Source organism: Zonotrichia albicollis, chromosome 1, assembly GCF_047830755.1.
Source record: "Zonotrichia albicollis isolate bZonAlb1 chromosome 1, bZonAlb1.hap1, whole genome shotgun sequence".
Classification (NCBI taxonomy): Eukaryota; Metazoa; Chordata; class Aves; order Passeriformes; family Passerellidae; genus Zonotrichia; species Zonotrichia albicollis.
In genome coordinates this window covers 46,882,500-46,903,931 of record NC_133819.1, presented here as the reverse complement: position 1 = coordinate 46,903,931, position 21,432 = coordinate 46,882,500, and the positions used below count along the sequence as shown (strand labels likewise).

At 40.9% G+C, this 21,432-nt stretch overlaps 1 protein-coding gene across 3 annotated transcripts in view; it reads right to left on the bottom strand.

The window, feature by feature from the left end:
• BMPER (BMP binding endothelial regulator) overlaps positions 1 to 21,432 on the bottom strand; it is a 149,053-nt gene that overhangs the window by 24,800 nt on the left and 102,821 nt on the right. For all 3 annotated transcript variants that reach the window (XM_074540317.1, XM_005485862.4, XM_074540326.1), the window contains one exon: positions 20,840 to 21,176. In XM_074540317.1, the coding sequence (XP_074396418.1) occupies positions 20,840 to 21,176 (337 nt within the window). The remainder of the gene's footprint in view (positions 1 to 20,839; positions 21,177 to 21,432) is intronic.

Here is a 21,432-nt window from a genome sequence, read left to right as displayed (position 1 = left end):
TGGAGCCCAGGACCATCTGGCTGGGGTCAGCCCCTTGCTGCCCAGTTGTGGAGCAGCTTGGCCAAGCAGCACCAAAGAGCCAGGGTCAAAGCATCTTCCAGCTAGGCAGCCAGTCATTTTGGGACACTCACCAGGGAGCTGCAGTGGTCTGATAGTTAACTAATGTCAGGCCTTGACTCAACTGCTTTCATGGTGATGCCACATAAAGGAGTCCTGCAATCCCCTCCCTGCTTCTACGGCTCCTCCTCTTCTCAAGAAAGTGCTCTTCTCTACATTCAAACTGAATCCAAAAGCTGAGGAAATTTGAAATACACTGCTGACATGCTCCACAGACTGCAAATTGCAAGGCAAGTAGGGAGCTGGTCACACAAAAAAGCATTGTGGTTTTGCACCACGAACTCCATGAGGGTAATAGCCATTGTACCCACTTGGTGCGTTTTATGCCAGCCAGAAGCTGCAATGATAGCAAGCAACCCTGAAGGCTTGAGATCAGCAGATAAAGCCTCAGAAGCATGCCATTGTTCCATGTTTTGTTTCCATATTTCATTTTACACACAAGTAAGTGGGCAATCTGGAGCCTCAAACCTTCATTCATGTGCTATTACAGTAAATATTTTTAAAGTCAGACTAGCTTGAAATGCCATTTCCCTCCATCTGTTTCCTGCTAAGTTTGTGCATCTTTTAAACTTTTTAACTTGTGAAAAATCCTACATTTTTCACTTATAAAACACAGGCAAGATAAAAGCCCTAGCATTAAAATCTCCTATTTAACAAGAAATGAAGGGAAGCAATGTATTTCACAGTATTAAAAATGATCCAGCTGTACAGGTGGGGAAAGACTCCAGCCCCTTTACATAGCTTCTTTTAAGGATACCACTTTGTTGCTAATTATTTATATAAATGCCCAATAACAGAGGGAAGTCAGCATCTCATTTAATTTACGTACCGCTCACTGAATGCAAACAGCTTTTAGCCCCAGGCTCAATTCAAACCAGAGGCAGTTGCTAAATTATGTGCATTCACAGTCAGATCTCACATCTGTGGGATGCAAGAAGGAAATTATGCAAAGTCTTAAGTTTGTTCTTTCCAAGTTCATGGCAGTGGGCAGACCCAACCAGCGAACCTGCACCTTCCCCTCTGGGACCCAGTCATGGGGAGGCACAGGAATGGTGACAATTTGGGAAGTGATTTCTCTCACATACTCACAAATCATGTCTTCAGCAGTGGGGGAATGGCAGAGCCGGCCCTGACACCACCTTCTGATCTTCCCATTGCTATGTCTTGCAAGGTGTTTCATTGCTTTCAAATCTTTGCCTCAGACGATCTGAGTGAATCAGACCCTCTCTCTCACTTTTTATTTCTCCTTCCAGCACATTCATGCCGATGAACAAAATGCACAGATCACACTCTGTGACCACAGAGTGAAACGTAAATCACATTTCTGGAGTACACATGCTTCCTAGAGCTTCCTCTGATGCTGCCTGAAGCACAGCAGATGTGCTAACTGGCCTTTCCAAATCCCAGTCCTTTGCAGGGGAAAGCACAGCACACAGTCTGCTGCATCTGACTTCCAAAAGCAATGGGGAATATGCACAGAGGTGGAAGATGCCCTTGCCTCATCACTGTAATCATATTACTTGTCTAGTATTTACCAGATTTTACAGACATACACTCCCCTGGCCCAAGGTCTTGGCAGTGTCATTTTAGATTAATCAGCCCTGAGCTATCCAGGTCAAAAAGAGGGTCATGAGAGGTGACATTCAAAACATAGAGTTTCTCTTGACAACAGAAGCAGCAAGTGCTATCACATATTAGAATCTGAAATAAAACAGCACCACTTTTCCAACTTTGTGAAAAATCTGTAAATTGACTAGATTTCATCAACTATGATGACAATACCAGCACTTATTTTCTTTTTCCTGTTTTCTGTGCAATAAAGTGACCCAGAGATGTTTTTCCATTCATAAGAAAAAATAGGGAAATATCGGGTTAAAGGCTAAATACAAGAACTTTGCTAAGAGCAATAATTCTTCCCCATTATAATTGTTTATAATTATTGTTAATATTATTGCATTACCAATCAAAATACCTCTCTTGTTTTATGCTGCAGAACTCACAGACCCTATGATCTACTGCATGCAGTAGCACAGCAGTCTAGGGTAGGCTTAAAAAACACTTCCTTATTAATCTTAAATAGACATGTGATTTTCTGGTGTGGCCTCAAGTAAATCATCTCACCTGCAATAAGACAGGTGAAAAATGTGCCATGAAGGTCTGACCTACAGCTGATGTAAGATGGTAGAGACCTGCAGAAACTGTCCTGCCACAGGCTTGTACTGAGAGTAACCCCTGGAGCCAGTGAAACTGGCAATATGCAGTCCCAGCTCTATGCACGTTCTCTCCTGCAAAGGGACAGACCCTGTAAAAATATCCACTTAAACAGCAACAGTCAAAGTAAATTTCTCCATATAGATATCCCCTTGACATTGTCAGTCACACTCATGGTCTTATCTCCAGGGAACTTCCAACAGCTTCATATTCTGGTTGGAGTGCAAATTCCTACAACATGAAGTAAACACCTCTGGCCCCTTGGAGCAGCCCTTTTCCCAGAAATCTCCATAGGAAAACCCAGGGCACTCTAAAAGACCACATGCCAGAATGGAATCTTTTCATTCTAAATCCACTTTTATTGCCGTTTCCAGCCATCACAGGAATCACACAGCATGCAAGTCAGGAAATGCAGACACCAGAGATCAGCTAAGTGGCAAATACCTCTCACTTGCTAGATCAAGCGGCCAGCTGCTGCCCTCAGCACTGGACTCCTCTCCTACCTCCAGTTCACAATGACTCTGAAATCTGGTGCCAACCTCTCCGCTCCAGTCATCAAACTGAAAAAGGAGGCAAATCTAAACTTTATAGTCTGCTTCTTCAACTTTCTTCCATGAAACACTCTTCAGCTACACTCCCACTGACATTAACAAAGCTGTTGGGTTGCTTCATTGGAGACCTAAACGCAGCAGAGTAAGCCACTCCAGAAGCACATTCCTGGTCACTGCCCACTAACTGGGCAATGAAGAAAAAGTGAAAACTGCAGTGTTGAGCCAATGGATAAGATGCCAGGAAATTTCAAACTGCACCAAGCATGACGGCAAATGGAAACCGTGACATAAAGTTCAGAAGAAGGTCACTGCTTCAAAATCTTTTTCTAAAGAGACACTTCATTATGCTTCTTCTTTTGCAAGCATTCATCAATAAAGCTAGAGTACCAGAGAAAGAGAAGTGGGTTTATAAAAGAGAATAAAAATAAATTTTGAAGTACTTGTTGCCTAGGTGGTTCAGGCACATATTTTCAGCCTCTGGTGCAATGGGTGTATCTGCAAAACTCTGCACTGTTGAGCAGTGGCTTAAATGGCAGCCCACATTCTGCGCAGCTGATAAGCCACCTGCACCGAAAGGTCAGAGGAGACTCCACCATAGCACCTGACAACCAATTCTCTCTGATTATGGAGGCTTTATCTTGCATACTGTCCTGGATTGCCAAGCGAATTGTATTCTATTTGCCATCTGTATGGCAGTTGTCTTCTGTTAAGAGGGCAGTTTTCCTCATCCCTTTCACAACCGCTCCTCCCTCCGGGGAGAGATCTGCTGATAACAGGCTACTGAATGTCACTGCGTGACTGATAAGAACTACAGCATCCCATTGTGAGATGCTTTGCCCAGAGGGAGGAGCCAAGCATTCCTACCTGGATGTAATCTTGAGCTTCTGGAACACCAGCACAGATTCTCCACTGGATTTCCCAGAGGAACAGCTGCCTCTTCCACTGGATCTTCAGAGGAAAACTACACCCTTCTACAGGATCCCTGCTCCAGCAGAACCACACCTGACACTCCAGGAGGACTGCAGCCACAATTCCAACTGGACTGCTACCAGCACCCTGACCCACAGGATGTCAGGTTGTATTCTGACTCTGTTAGTGCTGTTTTAGTTTACTGCATTATTTATTTTATCTTTTTATTTTCTTCCCTAATAAAGAACTGTTATTCCTGCTCCCATATTTTTGCCCGAGAGCCCCTTAATTTAAAATTTATAGCAATTCGGAGGGAGGGGGTTTACATTTTCCATTTCAGGGGAGGCTCCTGCCTTCTTTAGCAGACAGCTGTCTTTTGAAAACAAGACACATACTCAGATATTGAGACTTTGAGTGATGCATTCCTGGTTGGTTCAGATGTGACACAGGACAGAGCTGGGGCCAAGCCTCATGCCTCCCATTCACTCGCCTCCAAAACACCAGCCACCTCTTGAAGGTTTTAAAAAAAATTACGCTTACTAAAAAGCTTTGGAGATTCAAAATGAAAGACCAAGACCACCTGAAGAAAAGGGATCACTTCTGTACAATGGGACTCTGGTATTTTCCTGTGTCTAACTAGGCTACAGCTGAGAGTACCACTGTACCACTTACAGGTTTTTTACTTAATAGCATTATAACACAGAGAAATATTTCATTACAGTGACTGCTCTCCCCTAGGATTGAATCACCTTTGTATTAAACAAGTGAAAAAAAACCCTCAAACAACAAAAAGCTCTGGGTTTCTTGTCAAAAGTTGAGTGCTTTGCTTTGATTAAGGTCCTCCAGGAGCTCTGCTCAAGCTAAGACAACTAATTTAAGGTACTTTATCTTGTGCAATTGGAATATAATTTTAGGTTTTTCGGAAGTAAAACAGAAACATGACACCAGTTCAGCCCCAGGTGTTTTTCTCTTTCCTCAAGTTGTGTTTCATGGCAACTTTTCATATTTAAAAGCTATCATACATGGAAACCCATCTCTTACAACAATCCACAATAATTTATGCGATTCCCTAGATCAAGCCAACATAAGAACCATGTGGAGTCAGAGTCAGAAAGCAGGTTCAGAGATGATCCAAACAACCAGCATGGCTACACTGCTGGGAGAGCTGTCAATCAAGGTCACTTCTAATCCCACTTGTAAATACCAAACCTGCTAAATGGCTGTGAAAGTGTTCTTGCCAGGCTGTTGAAATATTTGCCTATAACCTGCTGTGCAGTCCTTAGTAGGGTCCACTTCTCACGAGGTGTTCACTTAAAGCTTCTATAAAATACAAGTAAAGAGAATGCCACTTAAGTGTTTTCAGAAAAATCAAATCACAATGGAAACCCAGGAAGAAGGACCAGCAGATCTTCTCTCCTTCATGTTCACCACATGTGCACTTCCAATGCCGAGTCCTCTGATGAAAAAATTAAATTACTTGTGGGTAGGAAATTACAAAGCACTATTAAAATTATATAAAACTTTCTCATGGTTTTTCTCTGGTGTTTTCTGCAACATGTCAGAAGATTAATTTGTTTACTGTCCACAGATGCAACAAAAACCACAATTACTTGGAACAAGGAACATTCAGTACAGCAACACTCCATATCCCTCTGTGCCACGACTGTTTTTCCACAGCATCTACTGATGACTGCCACTGCTGAGAGTGATTCTGAAAGCTCAAGGTGTCCTGCCTGAGATCAGAGAGCCAGGCTCACTGTAGGCAGTGGAGGAGAAAACCGATGTAATCTCCTAAGAATACACCAAAGAGAGACTTCAAGCAACAGTGGGCTACAGGGCACCGTATGGCACTAAAGGCAAAACTCTTGCTTCTAAATCAGTATTAAACTCATGACACCACTCCTGACTTTTAAATGTTATCAATGTAAGAAGAAGCAGGTTAACAAGATTAACCATAGCAGTGTTGCCACATGCTGAACTACATGACTGCATCCTTCCACGCATGCATAAAAATCCACACAAGGGTTTACACTGAAGCCCACCAGTGATGAGACACCCAAGCAGCTGCCTGTTGCTGCAGATAAAATGCTTATCACATCACAGCCTGGCCCACCAGCATATTCAAATAAGAAGGTGAGTGATTCATTTGGACTACTTCCATTTCTGGGACATATCTTAGTCCTCCATTATTTGTCCGAGTTGCTGCCACTACACTTCCCTTTTCTGAGTAACTATTAAAGTAGTCAGAATAGCAGGACAAAGCTCTCCTCCTGGGCATCACAAGAGTTTAGGATGTATCAGATAAATGGATCAAAGAGGAGATTATTCCTGAACACTGAAAACCCATTGGAAATATATATGACAGCCCCTAGGCAGTCTGACACTAGAATCCCTCATCTGGGGCTGTTGGACAAACAGCTCATATTTTACTCAGAGTGAAAAAATCACACACATTATGGTTCTCTGACACTCTTTAATCTTAACACAGCTGCAAGCTTCTTTCAGAAGAGAAACCTTCTGGGTGAATGTGACCTTCGGATAAATCCTTCCATGTTCTCTGTCATGATATTTATTGTTACAGTCAGGCTAATGATTCACTTTGTGAACAGCCCTGGGAGGGACCCTTTTTCCAGCAGCCCACAGACCTGTAAACATGTTCCTCCATCACTGTCACACCTGTACTAAAACAGGGGAAAACAAAGGGTCAACCAAAAAAAAAAAGGAATATATATTCTTTAACACTTTCATTTGGATTACTGCACAGAAAGACAGCATTCATATTTACAAAAAAGAGCACTAAAATTTTTTAACATTGAGGCAACTGGTTTCAAGTAAACTCTGTAAGAAGTTAAAACTGTTTTCCAGAAACACTAGCTACCTGAACATAATGCGTTTTCCTAGGATAAGTAAGGCGTCACTTTTCCATTCAAAGCAGACAGTGGACACTGCAGGAGAGGAAGACAACGCCAATACAAGCCTTGAAAATCAATCCCTACGTCTGCCAGTTTTCAGATATACAACTAACCTTAAGATAAAACTGGTTTTCTTGCAGCTGACACTCAATATTAAAAATTTGTTTATGTTCCTACTGCACATAAGCACAGTAATCCTCTCTTGGTCATTTCACACTCAGCTCATAAGAAATTCTTTTGCTGAGCCACCAAGAAGCCTGAATTCAGTCTGAACATGTAATTTGATGGGCTCCAAACTGCCCAGGAAGGGAGGTGGCAAAAGCTGCTGGATAAATTACTTAGCTGGATCTAACTGTTGAGTAGGTTATTGGGCTACTTCATGAAATACCATCCTGTCTAGAACCCCGAGACATGAGCTAGGTCCACTCTCGCCACCAACAAAAATGAATCAAAGACTTGGTTCATGTCAATCTGGATGAATTTCTCACATCTGAATGGAAAGCAGACTTAAGCATTTTATTAGTACCTTAAGCCTGAAAATGAAGGATGCTGCCAGCCACAAGTCAGCATCTGCAAGAGATTAATTTCTGTGTTCAGATCTTTAGCAATGCATAAAATTCAGGCAACAGTTAGGAGCACGCAAAAATACATATGTTGTGTATGTAGGAGTGATAGTCACGTAATAAGTTGGTTTATGAGATCAGTCTCTGATCTCTGACTTTCCTGGCTCAAACTCTCAGGCATCTGATGTTTTCAAATTCTAAAACTTTTAACACAAAAGCATAAGTAGTGGTGACCTGGAATGAGTCCAGGTGCATTTTCATGCTTCTCAGGAAGGAGTAGTTCATGTCACAAAAGTTATCATTTGTTTGCAGTAATTCAGAGACAGTCAAGGACTGGATAGACACAGGGATGATTCTGTGGACTTCAGCAAGCTGTGCTGTCAGACCCTGAGCTGGAAACATAACAGTAAGAGACCACAAGAAACTCCTGTTGCTCTTGTTCATACTGCACCCACACAACACTCTACCAACCCAACACACAAAACTCCCTCCCTCAGGCTGTCAATCCAGCATTTTCATGCACTCCACATTACTCCGACAACTGTATGTCAAAGGGGCATTTTCACAAATAAAAGGCTCCTAAAAGCATTACTGCAATGCCAGTTTTCCTAAAGCATTGTAAAAAAACATTAAAAAAAACTTCGGAAACTTTCAGAAAGACAAAGAAGTTCTTATCCTTGAAACAAGTTGCTATTGGATGTGTAAACCATGCAACCTTCTGCTTTCAGTCACCATCCAGATTTAGTAGGTCTTAAGAGAAAAATCAGGCCTAGTTTTCCCCCCCCAGTCAATATTGTCCTCAAGTCAATAATTCTTAATATTGACCACAATATAGAAACCAGTAAATGTTTAATATCTTCTGGGTTTTAATTATAAACACTGAGGAAATTTATCAACTCTTGACTTCCTAGTCATATGGAAAAGCTTTTAAACATTCTGCACAGACCACTGTCGATCATTCCCATCACAGTTATGGAACTAAAACATATTTCACCAACAATTCTCTGAGCATTTTCATTTTAAACCCTGGCATGGTTTTGAATGTAGCCCCCATCTGTTGCAAGGACAGTGAAGGAGATAAATAGCATCTTTTTATGTTATTACCTCCAGTGCCACAGTTAAATATCCTCCGCCCATATAAAATTATAATTTCTATAGATGGAGAAAGTTGACAAAAATCCCTGCGGTAGTCCATAACTAAAAAGTGTTTCTTTATCATTTGTAAAGAAATATGAACAGCAGTGAGAGACAAAGAGAAATAAAGGATGCAGGTAAAGAAAATTCTTGGGGCTACAGTGCACAGTTTGCATGCAACTGATAAAAAGAACCATGCAGTGTGAATTCCTTGCCTCAAAAGCCAGATGGGAATCCTGGCCAGGGATATCACTGGCTACCACATAATATGGACTATGGCTATGGAATAGATTATGTCAAGGCAGCAGTCTAGACATCTTGGGAGAAAGCACAGGCTCCTGAGAGTACACCCTGCCAGAGAAATTTGTTCCTTTGGTGTCTCTCTGCCACTGTGTTTGGTGTGATCTCACCCAGCTGTGCACAGTACACAGCTCACAGATGCCTGTTAGTGGCGCTCTGAATCTGCAGGGTATCGATGGATACCAGTTTGAAATGACTGTAGAGATCAAACTAACCAAAGAGACAAATGATCTGGAAATCAGAGCAGTTGAGTTAAAGGAGAGATGGAATACGAACCAAATATCCCTTACAAATGGGCTGAAATGCCGGTGTAGTGTATTTTGATTTTGGGCTAGTGGATATTTTGAAGTCAGATCTTTACTGCTAATGGTAACATGAAGATTTGGGCCTTCTGTAAAGTGAGGAACTCTGATGCAAATAGTGGGAACTACATTTTTCAGATATTGACAAAACACAGCCTAATTAACATACAGAACCTGAGATCATATTAACAAGCTCAATGGAAGATAAAATGGGCACTTTTTTGTGCAATCTATTTAAGTTCTTCTCTGATTACCAAACAACATTCAACCCTTTCTAGTGATATATTGGTAATCTTTATACTGTCAGCAAATAGTCTTTGCCTTCAGACACAGGCCAGGAAGGGTATTCCTTCATGCCAACCTGTCCATAAGATGTTTTTGACAATGTTTTCTATAACCACAGCAAATCCTAAAATTACTAAAAGTTTACATCATCCTTTGAGGACAACAAGGATATCTATAATCTATGTCATCACCTTGCCATACTCCAAGGAGTATAGAAATTCTTTTTCATGAACAATGGGATGAAAAATTAACATAACAGAGAAAAACCATGTAGACAGACTGATGAGCAGAAACAACAAAAATGGGTTTTCAAACCTCAGCCAAATCTTTGATATCTGAACACAAAGTTCAGTGGGGGTTTTCTTGCATATTGTCTCCTCCTGCTCCAACTGCAAGTCTTTTATAGACCAAGCCTCAATTCTTTACTAGATTTTGACTTATTTTAAGGTTCTTACTTGCCAAAGACACATTGCTAAATGGAATATTAATGAGGTTGTCATCTCTACTGGGCCTTAAAGGAGCAGAGAAGATTTAGTGTATTAAAAAAACTAGCAATGCTTTTTTCTGAAAGTTTGAGAATTTTTGCTTTGACAAGAATAAGATAATACACTTTTTGTACATATGAAACCACTTAAATCCCATCAGAAGGACTTGAGCTTGAGGCCAGGAACCAGGCATTTTCATGTTTCAATCTCAACTCTGCTCTTGGCTTCCTGCACAGCAAAGAAGTCTTTCTTCATTTCAACAACTTCAAACCACGGTACAGTGAGAATTAAATGTTTACACTGTGATTTGAAAATGTAAAGTGCTAAGAAGGAGCACTTAGGAAATGAACTTTGTAATCTTTTTCTTTGCTGCCATGGTATCCACCATTCTCAACAAGTTCTTACTTCATGTACTCGTAGACTACATAACCTTAAGCACTCACTCTCTGTAAACTACATACCTCATTTGAGAGCTGATGTACAAAAATCAGCTGTCTGAATACCTTAACACTTACAACAGCTTCCTCTGAGTTATCATAAGAGAAATTACTTGTTATTAATTTTCACATGCTAGATTTATTTTAGCTTTTATGTTTCAGAAATATTATGTAAACAGAATGTTAGTTGTAGGAATACCCCAGAATGCAAGAAAACATATGGCTCCACTCCCTTCAGCATTCCCAGCACATTCACCAACAATTTTAATTTCAACTGGCTTAAGTGGAGGAGTCAGAGAGAGACTTTAACACTCTCATCCTCTGTCTATCATGATGAAGAGGTGAACTCACAGCACCTGCTCTCATATATGCACATCCCTCTCTTTTGGGTTAAAATATAACCCTACTGCTCCCTTTGGGTGAGGAAGGTACTTTTCACAGTGTATTTTGGATGCAGTGGCATTTTAGTTCTATCCCTGCCCCAGGATGACACTGGCAAAGTCTGTGTCTGCTCTGATGAATCCACCACAGAGAGTTAATTATGGGAGCACAGCCACACGTGTGTTTGCAATGGGTATCTCAATAGTTTAACAGTGGGTGAACCCAACACATTCACCCACACATTACCCAAGATTAGGGACTTGTAGTGGGAAACTTTTAAGATGAATAAATACAGAGAAATACCAGTGACACCATTCTTGCCTGCTCCCAAAGTCTGCTCTTTGCTTTGGTGCTGCAATGCCTGAGGGTGCAACAATCCTTAGGTGCTAAAACTTGCCACAGTGGGTCAGGACCTCCTTTTGATGTCATGTCCCAAGTCCTCACCAGAACTTGCCCTGCCACATACGTAGGACCTGTGTGCTCACAGTTAATCAAGGGCTGCATCTGTCTCTCATCTCACCGCTGGCACCTGGTGCTCAATCTGCTCTTACTCTCAGAGCTTCGCTGCCAGGGTGCAAACATTTTGCAGGTTGAATAGCAAAGGGAGAGGACCCTAAAATGGATTTTGCTGTGTTTGTTTGAGGCACTGTGTAAATCACAAGTCCTATCGCTCCTTCATGTGCTGTGAAGAACGACAGAAAAATGAGACTTGAATAATTAGAAGATAATTGCTTTACACACTAGTGGTTTGTACACTTGAGAGAGCAAATGTGGAGTGTAGGATCTTCACACACCTCTCAGCACAGCAAGCCCTTATGGGGACAGACAGGAAAGAAGGAGATTTGCCTATACCCTGGATTGCTGCTTTATACTACAGACAGCTACTTAAAAGCTGACATAATGCAGAGGTCCACAGAGATCTCAAAGCCTGGGAACATCCCAGACTTTTTGGATGCCCTGTGAGATTGAGAAAACAAGACAGCAAAGCTGAAAGAAAAATCTGCAACTATTAAAAACACCCACAAGAAAGCTTTTAGTTAAATCTAACCCATAAAATATCTCTAGAATGGACCCCTCATGTGCAGCAAGTCAGCTCTCCAAAATACAGGGAGAGCAAGCTTGATAAGCTCATTGGAGCTGTCAAAACCTTCCTAAGGCAAGCTTTCTACAGAATTTTTTTTGTAGTGGTCACAGCTCACGTCCTGCTTTGTCTGGTTATCCTGCCAGAAACATAAATGAACTCATAAGAATAACAGGAGGATTAGGTTAAGCTTATTTTTAAAACATTTCCCACAAATTCATCTCATTTGCCTGCTTACAAACACCCTTGCTCATCTTTGATCTGTGTCTAATTAGGCAGGATATACTGCAGGTGGCTTAAAATAGGAACTGAAATATAGTAGCTTTGCAGTTATGCATGCTAAAGGAAAGGTAATTAAAATGTCATGTTATGGAGATGTAAACTGATCATCTCAGGGTCTGAAAGGATTTCTCCCCCATTTATGACATGGTACAGTTGGCCAGCCATCATATGGGTGGGTTTCTTCTTCCTTGCAACACTTACTGACCTCTCCTTAAGGCAGAATATGAGATCTGATGGGTTGGTTTCTTGAATTATTTATGTACAGAAATAATTATAATACAGAAATAGTCATATTTCCATCAGCTAAGCATCTCTGCATTTTATTTACAGTCAATACTGCAATAAAGCTTAAAACATAAAAAGCTAAAATTAAAACAAATTTGCAAAGAAAGCCCTGCTGAGAACTTGTCGTAGAGGTTAATTAAAATGAGATCGAACAGAGATCTTGGATTTTGTAGTAGCTGTGGTTAAAAATCTGTGGTACCTGATAGAGACATGGTGGTTTCCCCTGACGATGCTTAAAACTTTTCCAAATAGCATGTCTCCAAAAATAGGATTTCTTTTTGCAGCTAAAAAGAAATACTCCAGAGCAGCAGGTATTTTTTCTTCGGCAATGGATTAAGTTGTACCAACTGGCAGGCAGTATCTTTTTAAAATATTTCTACAAGGGAGGCTATCCCTCTGCTTTTCTAACAGTTCCTCTCCACACCTTCTCTCCTCTTTTTAAACATTGTGCATTTTATTATAATACTGAAACATCAGTGGTGCTTTCCAGAATAGAAAAGGGCTCTTTCAAAAACTATTTATTAGTGTCTGCAACAAGGATGTGCTTGTATTTCACCATGGCAGTCCTACAGCATGTTCATGCCCACTGTGAAATAGTGGCATTTGAATACTGTAGCTGTAATATTTATGATGGTGAACTCTAGATTAAAGAAATTATTCCTAGAGCATGTTTTAAAGCCTATCCAACAAGCTTTGAAAAATGTGAGAGACAGCACACCTATCAATGCAGGTTTTTTCTACAAGTTCCTTACAGAAAAGAAAAAAGAACAACAAGTGAATTCTAGTCAGCAAAACACAGAACAAACCTCTCAGTTGCCTGTGTCCAGACAAATTAGGTTTTTTTTGCCTTGGAAAGTCACCCTTTAGTTTTCCCCTAGGAAAAAAGAGACCAGCAAACAGGATATGGGTGTCCAGATTTGAATGTGGTTTTTTTTGTGTACCCCAGTAAAGAAGGCTAATGAGACAACTAGCTGAAGCTTTCTGAAATTATCTGTGGTACAGCAAATGGTGGGAAGACAAAACAAGGATTACTAACTGATACAAAGATTACTGTAATATGGCTTCCTGAGACAGGAGAATTCATAATGATGAAAACTTGTCACCCAAATACAGCAAAATTCCTATTGACTTCAATGAATCAAAATTGTACCTCATGACATCAAGGCACTGTAGAAAAAAAACACAACACCAAACTACTAAACCTCTATTAAAAGTCATCCAGGAACAACACGCTCCAAGAATGCAGTCCATATTGATAAATGATAAGGGTATTGGGCACACCCTGCTTTTCTGTTAGATGTCTCCCCACCTCCTCCCTACTCCATAGTACCTACCATCCTTCAGGATCATTTCTGTCTCAGTCCAACTGACCTTACAGTTTCACATACAGAGTCTCACATCTGTCAGACAATGGACAATGAGGAAGACAGCAATCGGTTATGAAACACCTGACTTGAATTTCATTGAGCCTGGTAATAAACCAGAAAGAAATGAAGTTTTACTAGGCAGAAGCAGGTTTTCATCATAATTCTCTATATACCTCCATTCATTATAATGACAAAGGAAGTTCTTTCCTGGAAAAGTGAGAAATGAAGCCTCATAATGCACTTGCAAGAAGTAGGAAATAACATTTCATTCAGTGTAAAAGGACAGGTAGGGTTGCGATCGTGTAATTATGTAAGCAAAACAAATACATTCCAGAAATGCCATCCTTTGAAGGAAAGGAAACTTGTAGGGGTTTAATCACATAGTAGTATGCTGCTTCATCTGGTTTTCCTGTAACAGATCTCTCCTTGTTTAAAAAAAAAATTACCTTTCCATATAGGGAAGTACAAGGGGAAGCATGCTCTCCTTGGCTGGAAGCAAGCTATGGACAGTCCCAGGTGAATGGTGTCTATCCAACACCACTGTTTTGTCAGATTTTGGAGCCCTCTCACCTTAATCCCTTCCCCCCACTGAATCCTAATACCTCAACAGGAAAGGAGACATCTGTGAATCCTCTGGCACTGCTTCGATGTTTTACAGCTGTAATAACCACTGATACAAAGAGAAGAATGTTTTCTAGCCCCAAATTCCTGAGGTACTTTTCTAAACAGACACAAGTGGATGGGACTTGGTTACATGAAAAATACCCCACTAGGGTCAGGGGTCTGGGGAAAGATGAAGAGGAATCATGATCTGCAGATAATTGAGCTCAGCTTGGCTTTAGATTTATCTTTTCTGACCACTCAACCCATTTGTCCCAATCCAAACTTCTAGTCTTTACATCTAAACAGTATTTTTCAGGCAGCTTAAACTCACTCACTCTTGGCTATATCAGATGAAAAATACTTCAAGGAAGGGGCTTAAGAGAGTGATGATTTTACATCTATGCAGTAGTTTTGCAGTACTCCTTACCATTAGCATATAGACAGGACAGTTTGATGCTTGCTCCTAGAAATCCCAAAATGCACTGGACACAACAAAGTCCATTTTCTCTCACTGTTGGCACTGTCAGTCACCAACAATCTAAGTCATAGTGCCTCTTACCTGTTTTTCAAGCAGCTCATCACAGCCTTACACAAAATGCACAAGTTGGCATTGAGTGGTTTGGGGGATAATGTCAATTCATATAGAGGCATAAAGGAAGGGCAGTAAGGAGCCCAGACAGATAGGTGTGAAGAACTGAATCCCAAGCACCAGAGCTCTTGCAAGGGTTGGGGACACACTGGCTCTCCCAGTGCCTATGCATCTACTACCAGATTGCTGTGCAGCCCTTTGAAAGGACCTCAACAGCTTGGAGAGATGGGCAGAGAGGAAGTGTCTCAAGTTCAACAAAGGCAAATGCAGGGTCCTGTGCCTGGAGAGGAACAGCCGCATGCACCAGCACAGGCTGGGGGCCAAACTGCTGGGAAGCAGCTCTGCAAAGAAGGACCTGGCAGTTTGCCCTTGTGGCCAGTGGTGTCCTGAGGTGCATCAGGAAGAACACTACCAGCAGGTCAAGGGAGGTGATCCTGCCTTCTACTGAGCCCTGGTGAGGCTACATCTGGAGTGCCGTGTCCAGCTCTGGCAACAAGGACTGGGGAACTGGAGTGTCTTTTTTTATGAGGGAGTTGGGCCTGTTCAGCCTTGAGACAACTGAAAGGGACCATCACTAATGTGTATAAATATCTAAAAGTGGGGTGCCAAGAGGATGTTTCCAGGTTCTTCTTGGTGGTGCAAGTCAATAAGAAAAGAGGCAGTGGGCAGAAACTGATGGACAGGAAGTTCCACCTGAACATGAGGAAGAATTTTGCTGTGCAGGTGACTGAGCACTGGAACAGATTGCCCAGCGAGGTTACAGAGTCTGTTTCACTGGACATATTCAAGAACCCTTTGGACACAATTTTGTGCCATATACACTAGGATGATCCCGCTTGAGCAGGGAGATTGGACCAGATGACCCCACTCTTGTCCCCTCCAACCTTACTCATTTTTTGATTCTGTGATTCATAGAAAACTCACATCCTCAAGCAGATTTGCTTAAAAATAAAAAAAGAAACCATAATTGTTTCAAATATGTTAAAATTCCTTTCTAACCAGAAGTTCCCTGGGCCATGCAGCTGCTCTATGACAATTTGCCCAAGAAGCTGAATAAATTGTTTCATCCTGAGCTCCTCTCTGTTGTGGTTACACTGCTGCTAGTGCCCAGACTCAGGGCCAGCTTCAGGCAGATAGTCTGACAGGCACAGAAACATCCATTCCTCTGCACAAGGGCCAGCAGAAGCAAGAGCCAACCCCTGCTCTGTGCCAGGTCTGTAAGAGGACCAGTCACAGTTTCATGCCATCAGTCGCTTTCTTGAGCCAACACAACTGGCTTTGTCTTAAAGGGGGACACAGGCCAGCTCTGCCCTGGTGTGGGTGGAAAGACACATGTGGAGGCTGGTTCAGGGGCAGGAGCCAGGACAGGAGTCACCCTGGTGAGCACTAAGAGCTACAGCTGCCCTGCATTTACACCACAGAGGAGCCAGAGCAACTGCTGTGCCCTAATCCATAGCCAGAATCTTTTCAATTTGCACCTTGGCAGTAAACTGAGGGTTTCAGAGATCTCAGCTCCATCCACTCCTTGAACTCTTGAAACAGGATTTTCTTAAGTCATTCTTCAGCATACATTCCTTTTGTACCATCCTGTTGAGTGAACATAGGGGCACAACCACATGAATTTTACAGCTGTAGGACATCATTGTTAACAGGGAAAAAGACCTTCAAACCTTTTGCTTCAAAGCCACAAAGCTTTGGTCCCCATCTTTCAAACAGTTCATAAATATCTTCGCAATGCTCACATGTTCTCTGCAGTCATTTTATGGCATCACTGCCAATCTTAATAACAGAGATCTAACAGGCTACACAATGTTGCAAATTTTGCCTCAACTCCAAGCAGTAATATTTTCTCTAGTTAAGTGGAAATTTTTAGAAAAACTCCAAGACTGCAGCAGTTAACTGAATGAAGTTAATAGGCTAACTGAGACAGAAATTCATTAATTGATTAACCCAGAACTATAGATGAAGTAATGTCATCACATCACAAGGAACATTTAAGTCAAGAATTGCAATGAAGTAGATTTGCAATTATTGAATGCATATGATTAACAGATTCAAACAAATGATGCTATTAGTATGTTAGTTATTGCTTGCCCTAAAATACTGATGATTAAAGTGTTTAAGAGAAAAACACATCCTAGGACAATTACAAAAGAGAAAAAGAGTAAGCAATTACTCAGAGTGCTATTCTCTGGTGAAATATAATAATAACAATAGCAAAAATGTATATTAATAATGGGAAGAGTAATAATCATAAAAAGACTTCTCTTAAGAGTTTTGACACAAATTTTCCAATGTGAAATAGAGAAATCTACTGCACAGCAAAACCAAGATACTGAATTTTTTCAAAAGTTGTGGCAGTAGTGAGAGACTCAAGCACTGTCTAATTAGTAATTTATGAGCTCAGCTGCTGTGTAGGTGTATTAGAGATGGGTGATACACTGATATCATGTTGATGTCATGTTCCAAATCTGTTGATGCAACTGCTTAAAAGAAAAAGACCCCACCAAGCTACTAGACAGCCATGGATGCCAATGAAGGCAGGTGTTCAGGGAATGTGAGTCCTGTGTCTTCCTCTGCAGTGTCTCCTGCAGCCACTTATCTCCCTGCATAAAGCAGCATTGCTGTGGCTCCCTCACTGCAGCCCCTAGATCTGGGGTAGGGGCTGCCTGCTCCTCTCAAGGAGGCTCCTGAGGGGTGTCAGTCATGACCAAGCACAGCAGGCATGGGGTCACACTGGTGACCAGCCCTGCATGATCACATTGCTCCCTGGCCTCACCTGCTGGGGTCACCTGCAGGCCCCTGCTACAGCACAGTTCAAAGATGCACAATGAGATCAGCCATGGGGTAGGGTTTGGTGAGAACAGGAAGTCCTCTTCTTCTTTTCCAAGCTCCCCAAGATCCCCAAATCCACGAACTTAAATGGTACCATACTATTTCCCAATAATGTGATAAAGCTTTTTCTGTTAACAACAACAAAAGATATTGTGATAGTATCACCTATTTTTAGTTCTGCTTATACTCAAGAGCAGTTTCAGGAGTTTGAGTGACAGCTTTATTGCATACATGGTTTAAATATCTAGCCTACAACTTGATACTGAGTAACCTTGGTAACTTTCTTTTACCTTATTTTTTTTTCAAGGACCACCCTAGGAAGGTTAGCCATAATGAAATACCAAAATAGATAAGTGGCAATAGTGATGATACTAACTGCTAATCTCTTCTTCACACAGGATTTACCAAAATCTCCTAGAAATTCAAAATAGTTTCCCTGCTTAATGAACTTGCCTCCAAAAAGTTGAACCCAAAGGGTTATTTTTAGAGTATTACACATGAGTATTGAACAACTAGAAATGCATTAAAGACAAACAAAAAATACTAGCCCCAAACTAAACAAAGCAAACCACAATTAAAAAAACATAAAATGTGTTTAGTTACAAAACAAAGAGCTTAAACAGTGGTGTAAAATTTTGTTAGTCTGCAGTCAGAACTATTTCAAAATCCCTTCTCACATGCTTACATTTTACTTTCTTCTGCCATACACTTTGCAGGGAAACACAAGTCACCAAAGTCACGTCACAAAAAAAGTGTTAAGGGCAAGGTGCAAAACCTAAGGTGTCAAGATCTCTCAAGGTCAAGCACAGGAGTCAACATGCAGCTAGATCTCTACTCTCTAAAACATGAGCTATATCCTTTTCACTTAACAGCCATGACAATCACACTGTATGTTTTTTGGATGGTTAACAAAAGGAGAAACTACAGCTGTACAAAGAATGAGACTTAAATGAATTTGAGATATCTTCACACAAATCTCCTCAGTAACACAATGTCAAACAAAAGTTTGCAATGCATTGTTCGCTGCCTTTTTTGGTATTTGGAGAAAACACACCCTAATTCCTAATGTTCCTGCTGAGTTTATTTCTATTTCTGAGAATTTTTATTACTAGCAGGTCACTACCGGAGCACCAAAATGAAAATGAAGCAATGTCAGTAACACAGGCAAAAAGGACAAAGAAAGGTTAACTCTTGAAAATATAGTATTTCAAAAGGAAAAAATTCCATAATTATGTTGGAGGGTAAAAACTGAGAAGCTATTCAATTCAATGAGGATATTGGGAGAAAAAAAAAAAGAATCTAACCCTATCATTCTGCTGCCTCCCTTTTCTTACAGCTAAGAGCCTGCTCAGAGTTAAAAAAGCAGAATTTTAAAAATTTTAGTTGAACTTACCCTGAAATTAGAGAACATTGGCTACATATGCATTTCCAAAAAAACCCTCAGTTAAAAACTATGTTAATTCCAATTTCTTTCAATGGAAATCTAAATCTCCTGCAAAAGCACATCACCAGTAATGAGTTATTTCAACAGAATTAATGAAAAATGCAAATCTTTCTTGAATGTGTGTCCCAAAATCATTACCTCCTTGTGGACACTTCCTGGTACAAAAAATGGCCATGGTCATTGACAAAATTCCTTGCTACAACTTTATCAGTATGTGTTGGAAGCTGAGCATTTTAAGAGCTAGCAACATCGAAATGGAAACAACAGCTACTTCTGACAAAATATGGTGGTCATTTCAATGTAACATTTCCTGAGGGAAAAATACGCTTTTCTACAAAAGGACACAAATTAAGTACTTCCTTGATTTCATTGCCTTTCCAGGACAAACATTAGATATCATCTTAAAGGAACAGAAAAGCTCTATGGTAATCCTTGAGTGCAAGCATGTAGAATTTTTTTGACTGTTGTAGCCAAAATATAAATCACTTTCTGCTCTGGTGTCAGGAAGTGTATTGCACTAAATTAATCATGAGCTACTTTAAAAAAGGAACAAAAAATCCACTGCAAAATTAAACAAATCTCTCTGCACCTGTTTTCCATTTGCATTGTCACCACTTACCTTTAAAGGACGATGGAAGTGAGATGGGAATGTTGCTGAAAGGCATTCAACAGAAACAGTGTGTGTGTTAGCTTCTCTAGTGCTCTCTGTTGTGCCTTCAGCCATTGGAAAAGATAAAGTATCATAACCTGTGCACAATATAATCTTTACTCTCTGCCAGGCTCCTAGCACAGAGACACACCATAGCAAAATAAGTGCAGAGGCACACAGACTACAAGCCAAGCTGTATGTCTTCTTCTAGCATTTCCCAGTCTCAGATGTGTTCTGCTGGATTAGATAAACGTCTTTCTGTCTCATTATAAAAAAAGAGGAAAGGCAATTCATAAGGGAAATCGAGTCATTCTAGAAAGCTTTTCCTAGTAAATCAAATACAGAATGTGAACAAGTGGGGAAAGCTGGGAGCACAGAGATCAGGCAGCTTCATCCACAGCCATACAACTCTGACTCAGCTTGCTCTTACCTTTTATGTCAGACAATCCAAAGACTAGACTATTGTATTTACTGAGTGAGGGGAAAATAGACTTATGCTAATTAAAGAACAGAAAATATGTCTTTGTGGCATAGATTTAAACCATTTTAAAGATTTGAAAAATCTATAATAATTCACTCAGACAAGGATTCTAGATCCTCATCTGTCTTTCTTTTCTCCCAGGGCAGGACAGGCCATGCATGAAATTTTTTGTTAACGGTCCCCTTTCAAACTCTCAACCCACAAACCACACCATCCAAGAGGCATTAGACATATTTAATATCCTTGCTTTAATAAAGTAATTTTCAAAATGTTTCTGGGAAGACACATTTCTGTGGACCAAAAGCAATAGCAATTGAAGTCAGCCTCAATTTTACAACTGAGTTTGAAATCAGAAAAATGTTTTGAAGTCTCTTCCCCCTCTTTCTTCAGTCTCCAAAAGTACTTTTTCTCTAGGTTATCACAAGCCTGCCTTCCTTTCTCACTGTTGGCTGCTCAGCTCTATTTGCTCAGGACCATGTTCTGGTTCTGGACTCAGAAAACCTCCCATAATATAAGCTTTATATTAATTCTTAGCAAACATATCTCAACATGTGTTCGAGTGCTACTGAAACTCCTACCTGGTTTTCCTCATCACGCAGTCACTTAGTACCTCCCTCCACAGCAAGCCACACTTACCGGTAAAAGGTGGTATAATCCACTGTTGAATGACAGCTCTGGAACTCCCAGGCTTTGAGCTTCTGGCATTCCCGATGAGCTCGGAGTTTCACCCTGACTGTCCCGTGGCACAGCTCGGGCAGGGGTTTCCTCTGCGGGCGGCTGCAGAACTCGTTGGACTCCACGCGCCAGGATTCCGCGAAGTCGTCCACATCAAACTTAAAATTCCCATCCCCTCCAATCAGGTCGTCTCGCTTGTGCCCATTGTAATTGCCACACAAACCACAGAGTTTGCCTTTCAGATGAGGTGCAGCCATGACTTCCACAAAACTGTCTCCATCCCACGAGATTTCCAAGCCTGATAAAAAGATAAGACAAAAAATTCACAAAAAAAAAGAAAAAAGAGAGAGAGAGAGAAGAAATTGAGGATAACAAACTGCACCTTCTGTTTGTGAAACAGTGTTAAGGGGAACCTGAACAAAGCCATTGGCTTACTTCTGATAATGCTGTTAGATTTCTATATCCCAGTAACTGCCTCTGGCAAGTGCAGTGTTTCTTAAATTACAGTCCATTACAATACATGCATGCCTATCTCTTCTTATTTTTGTTCTTTT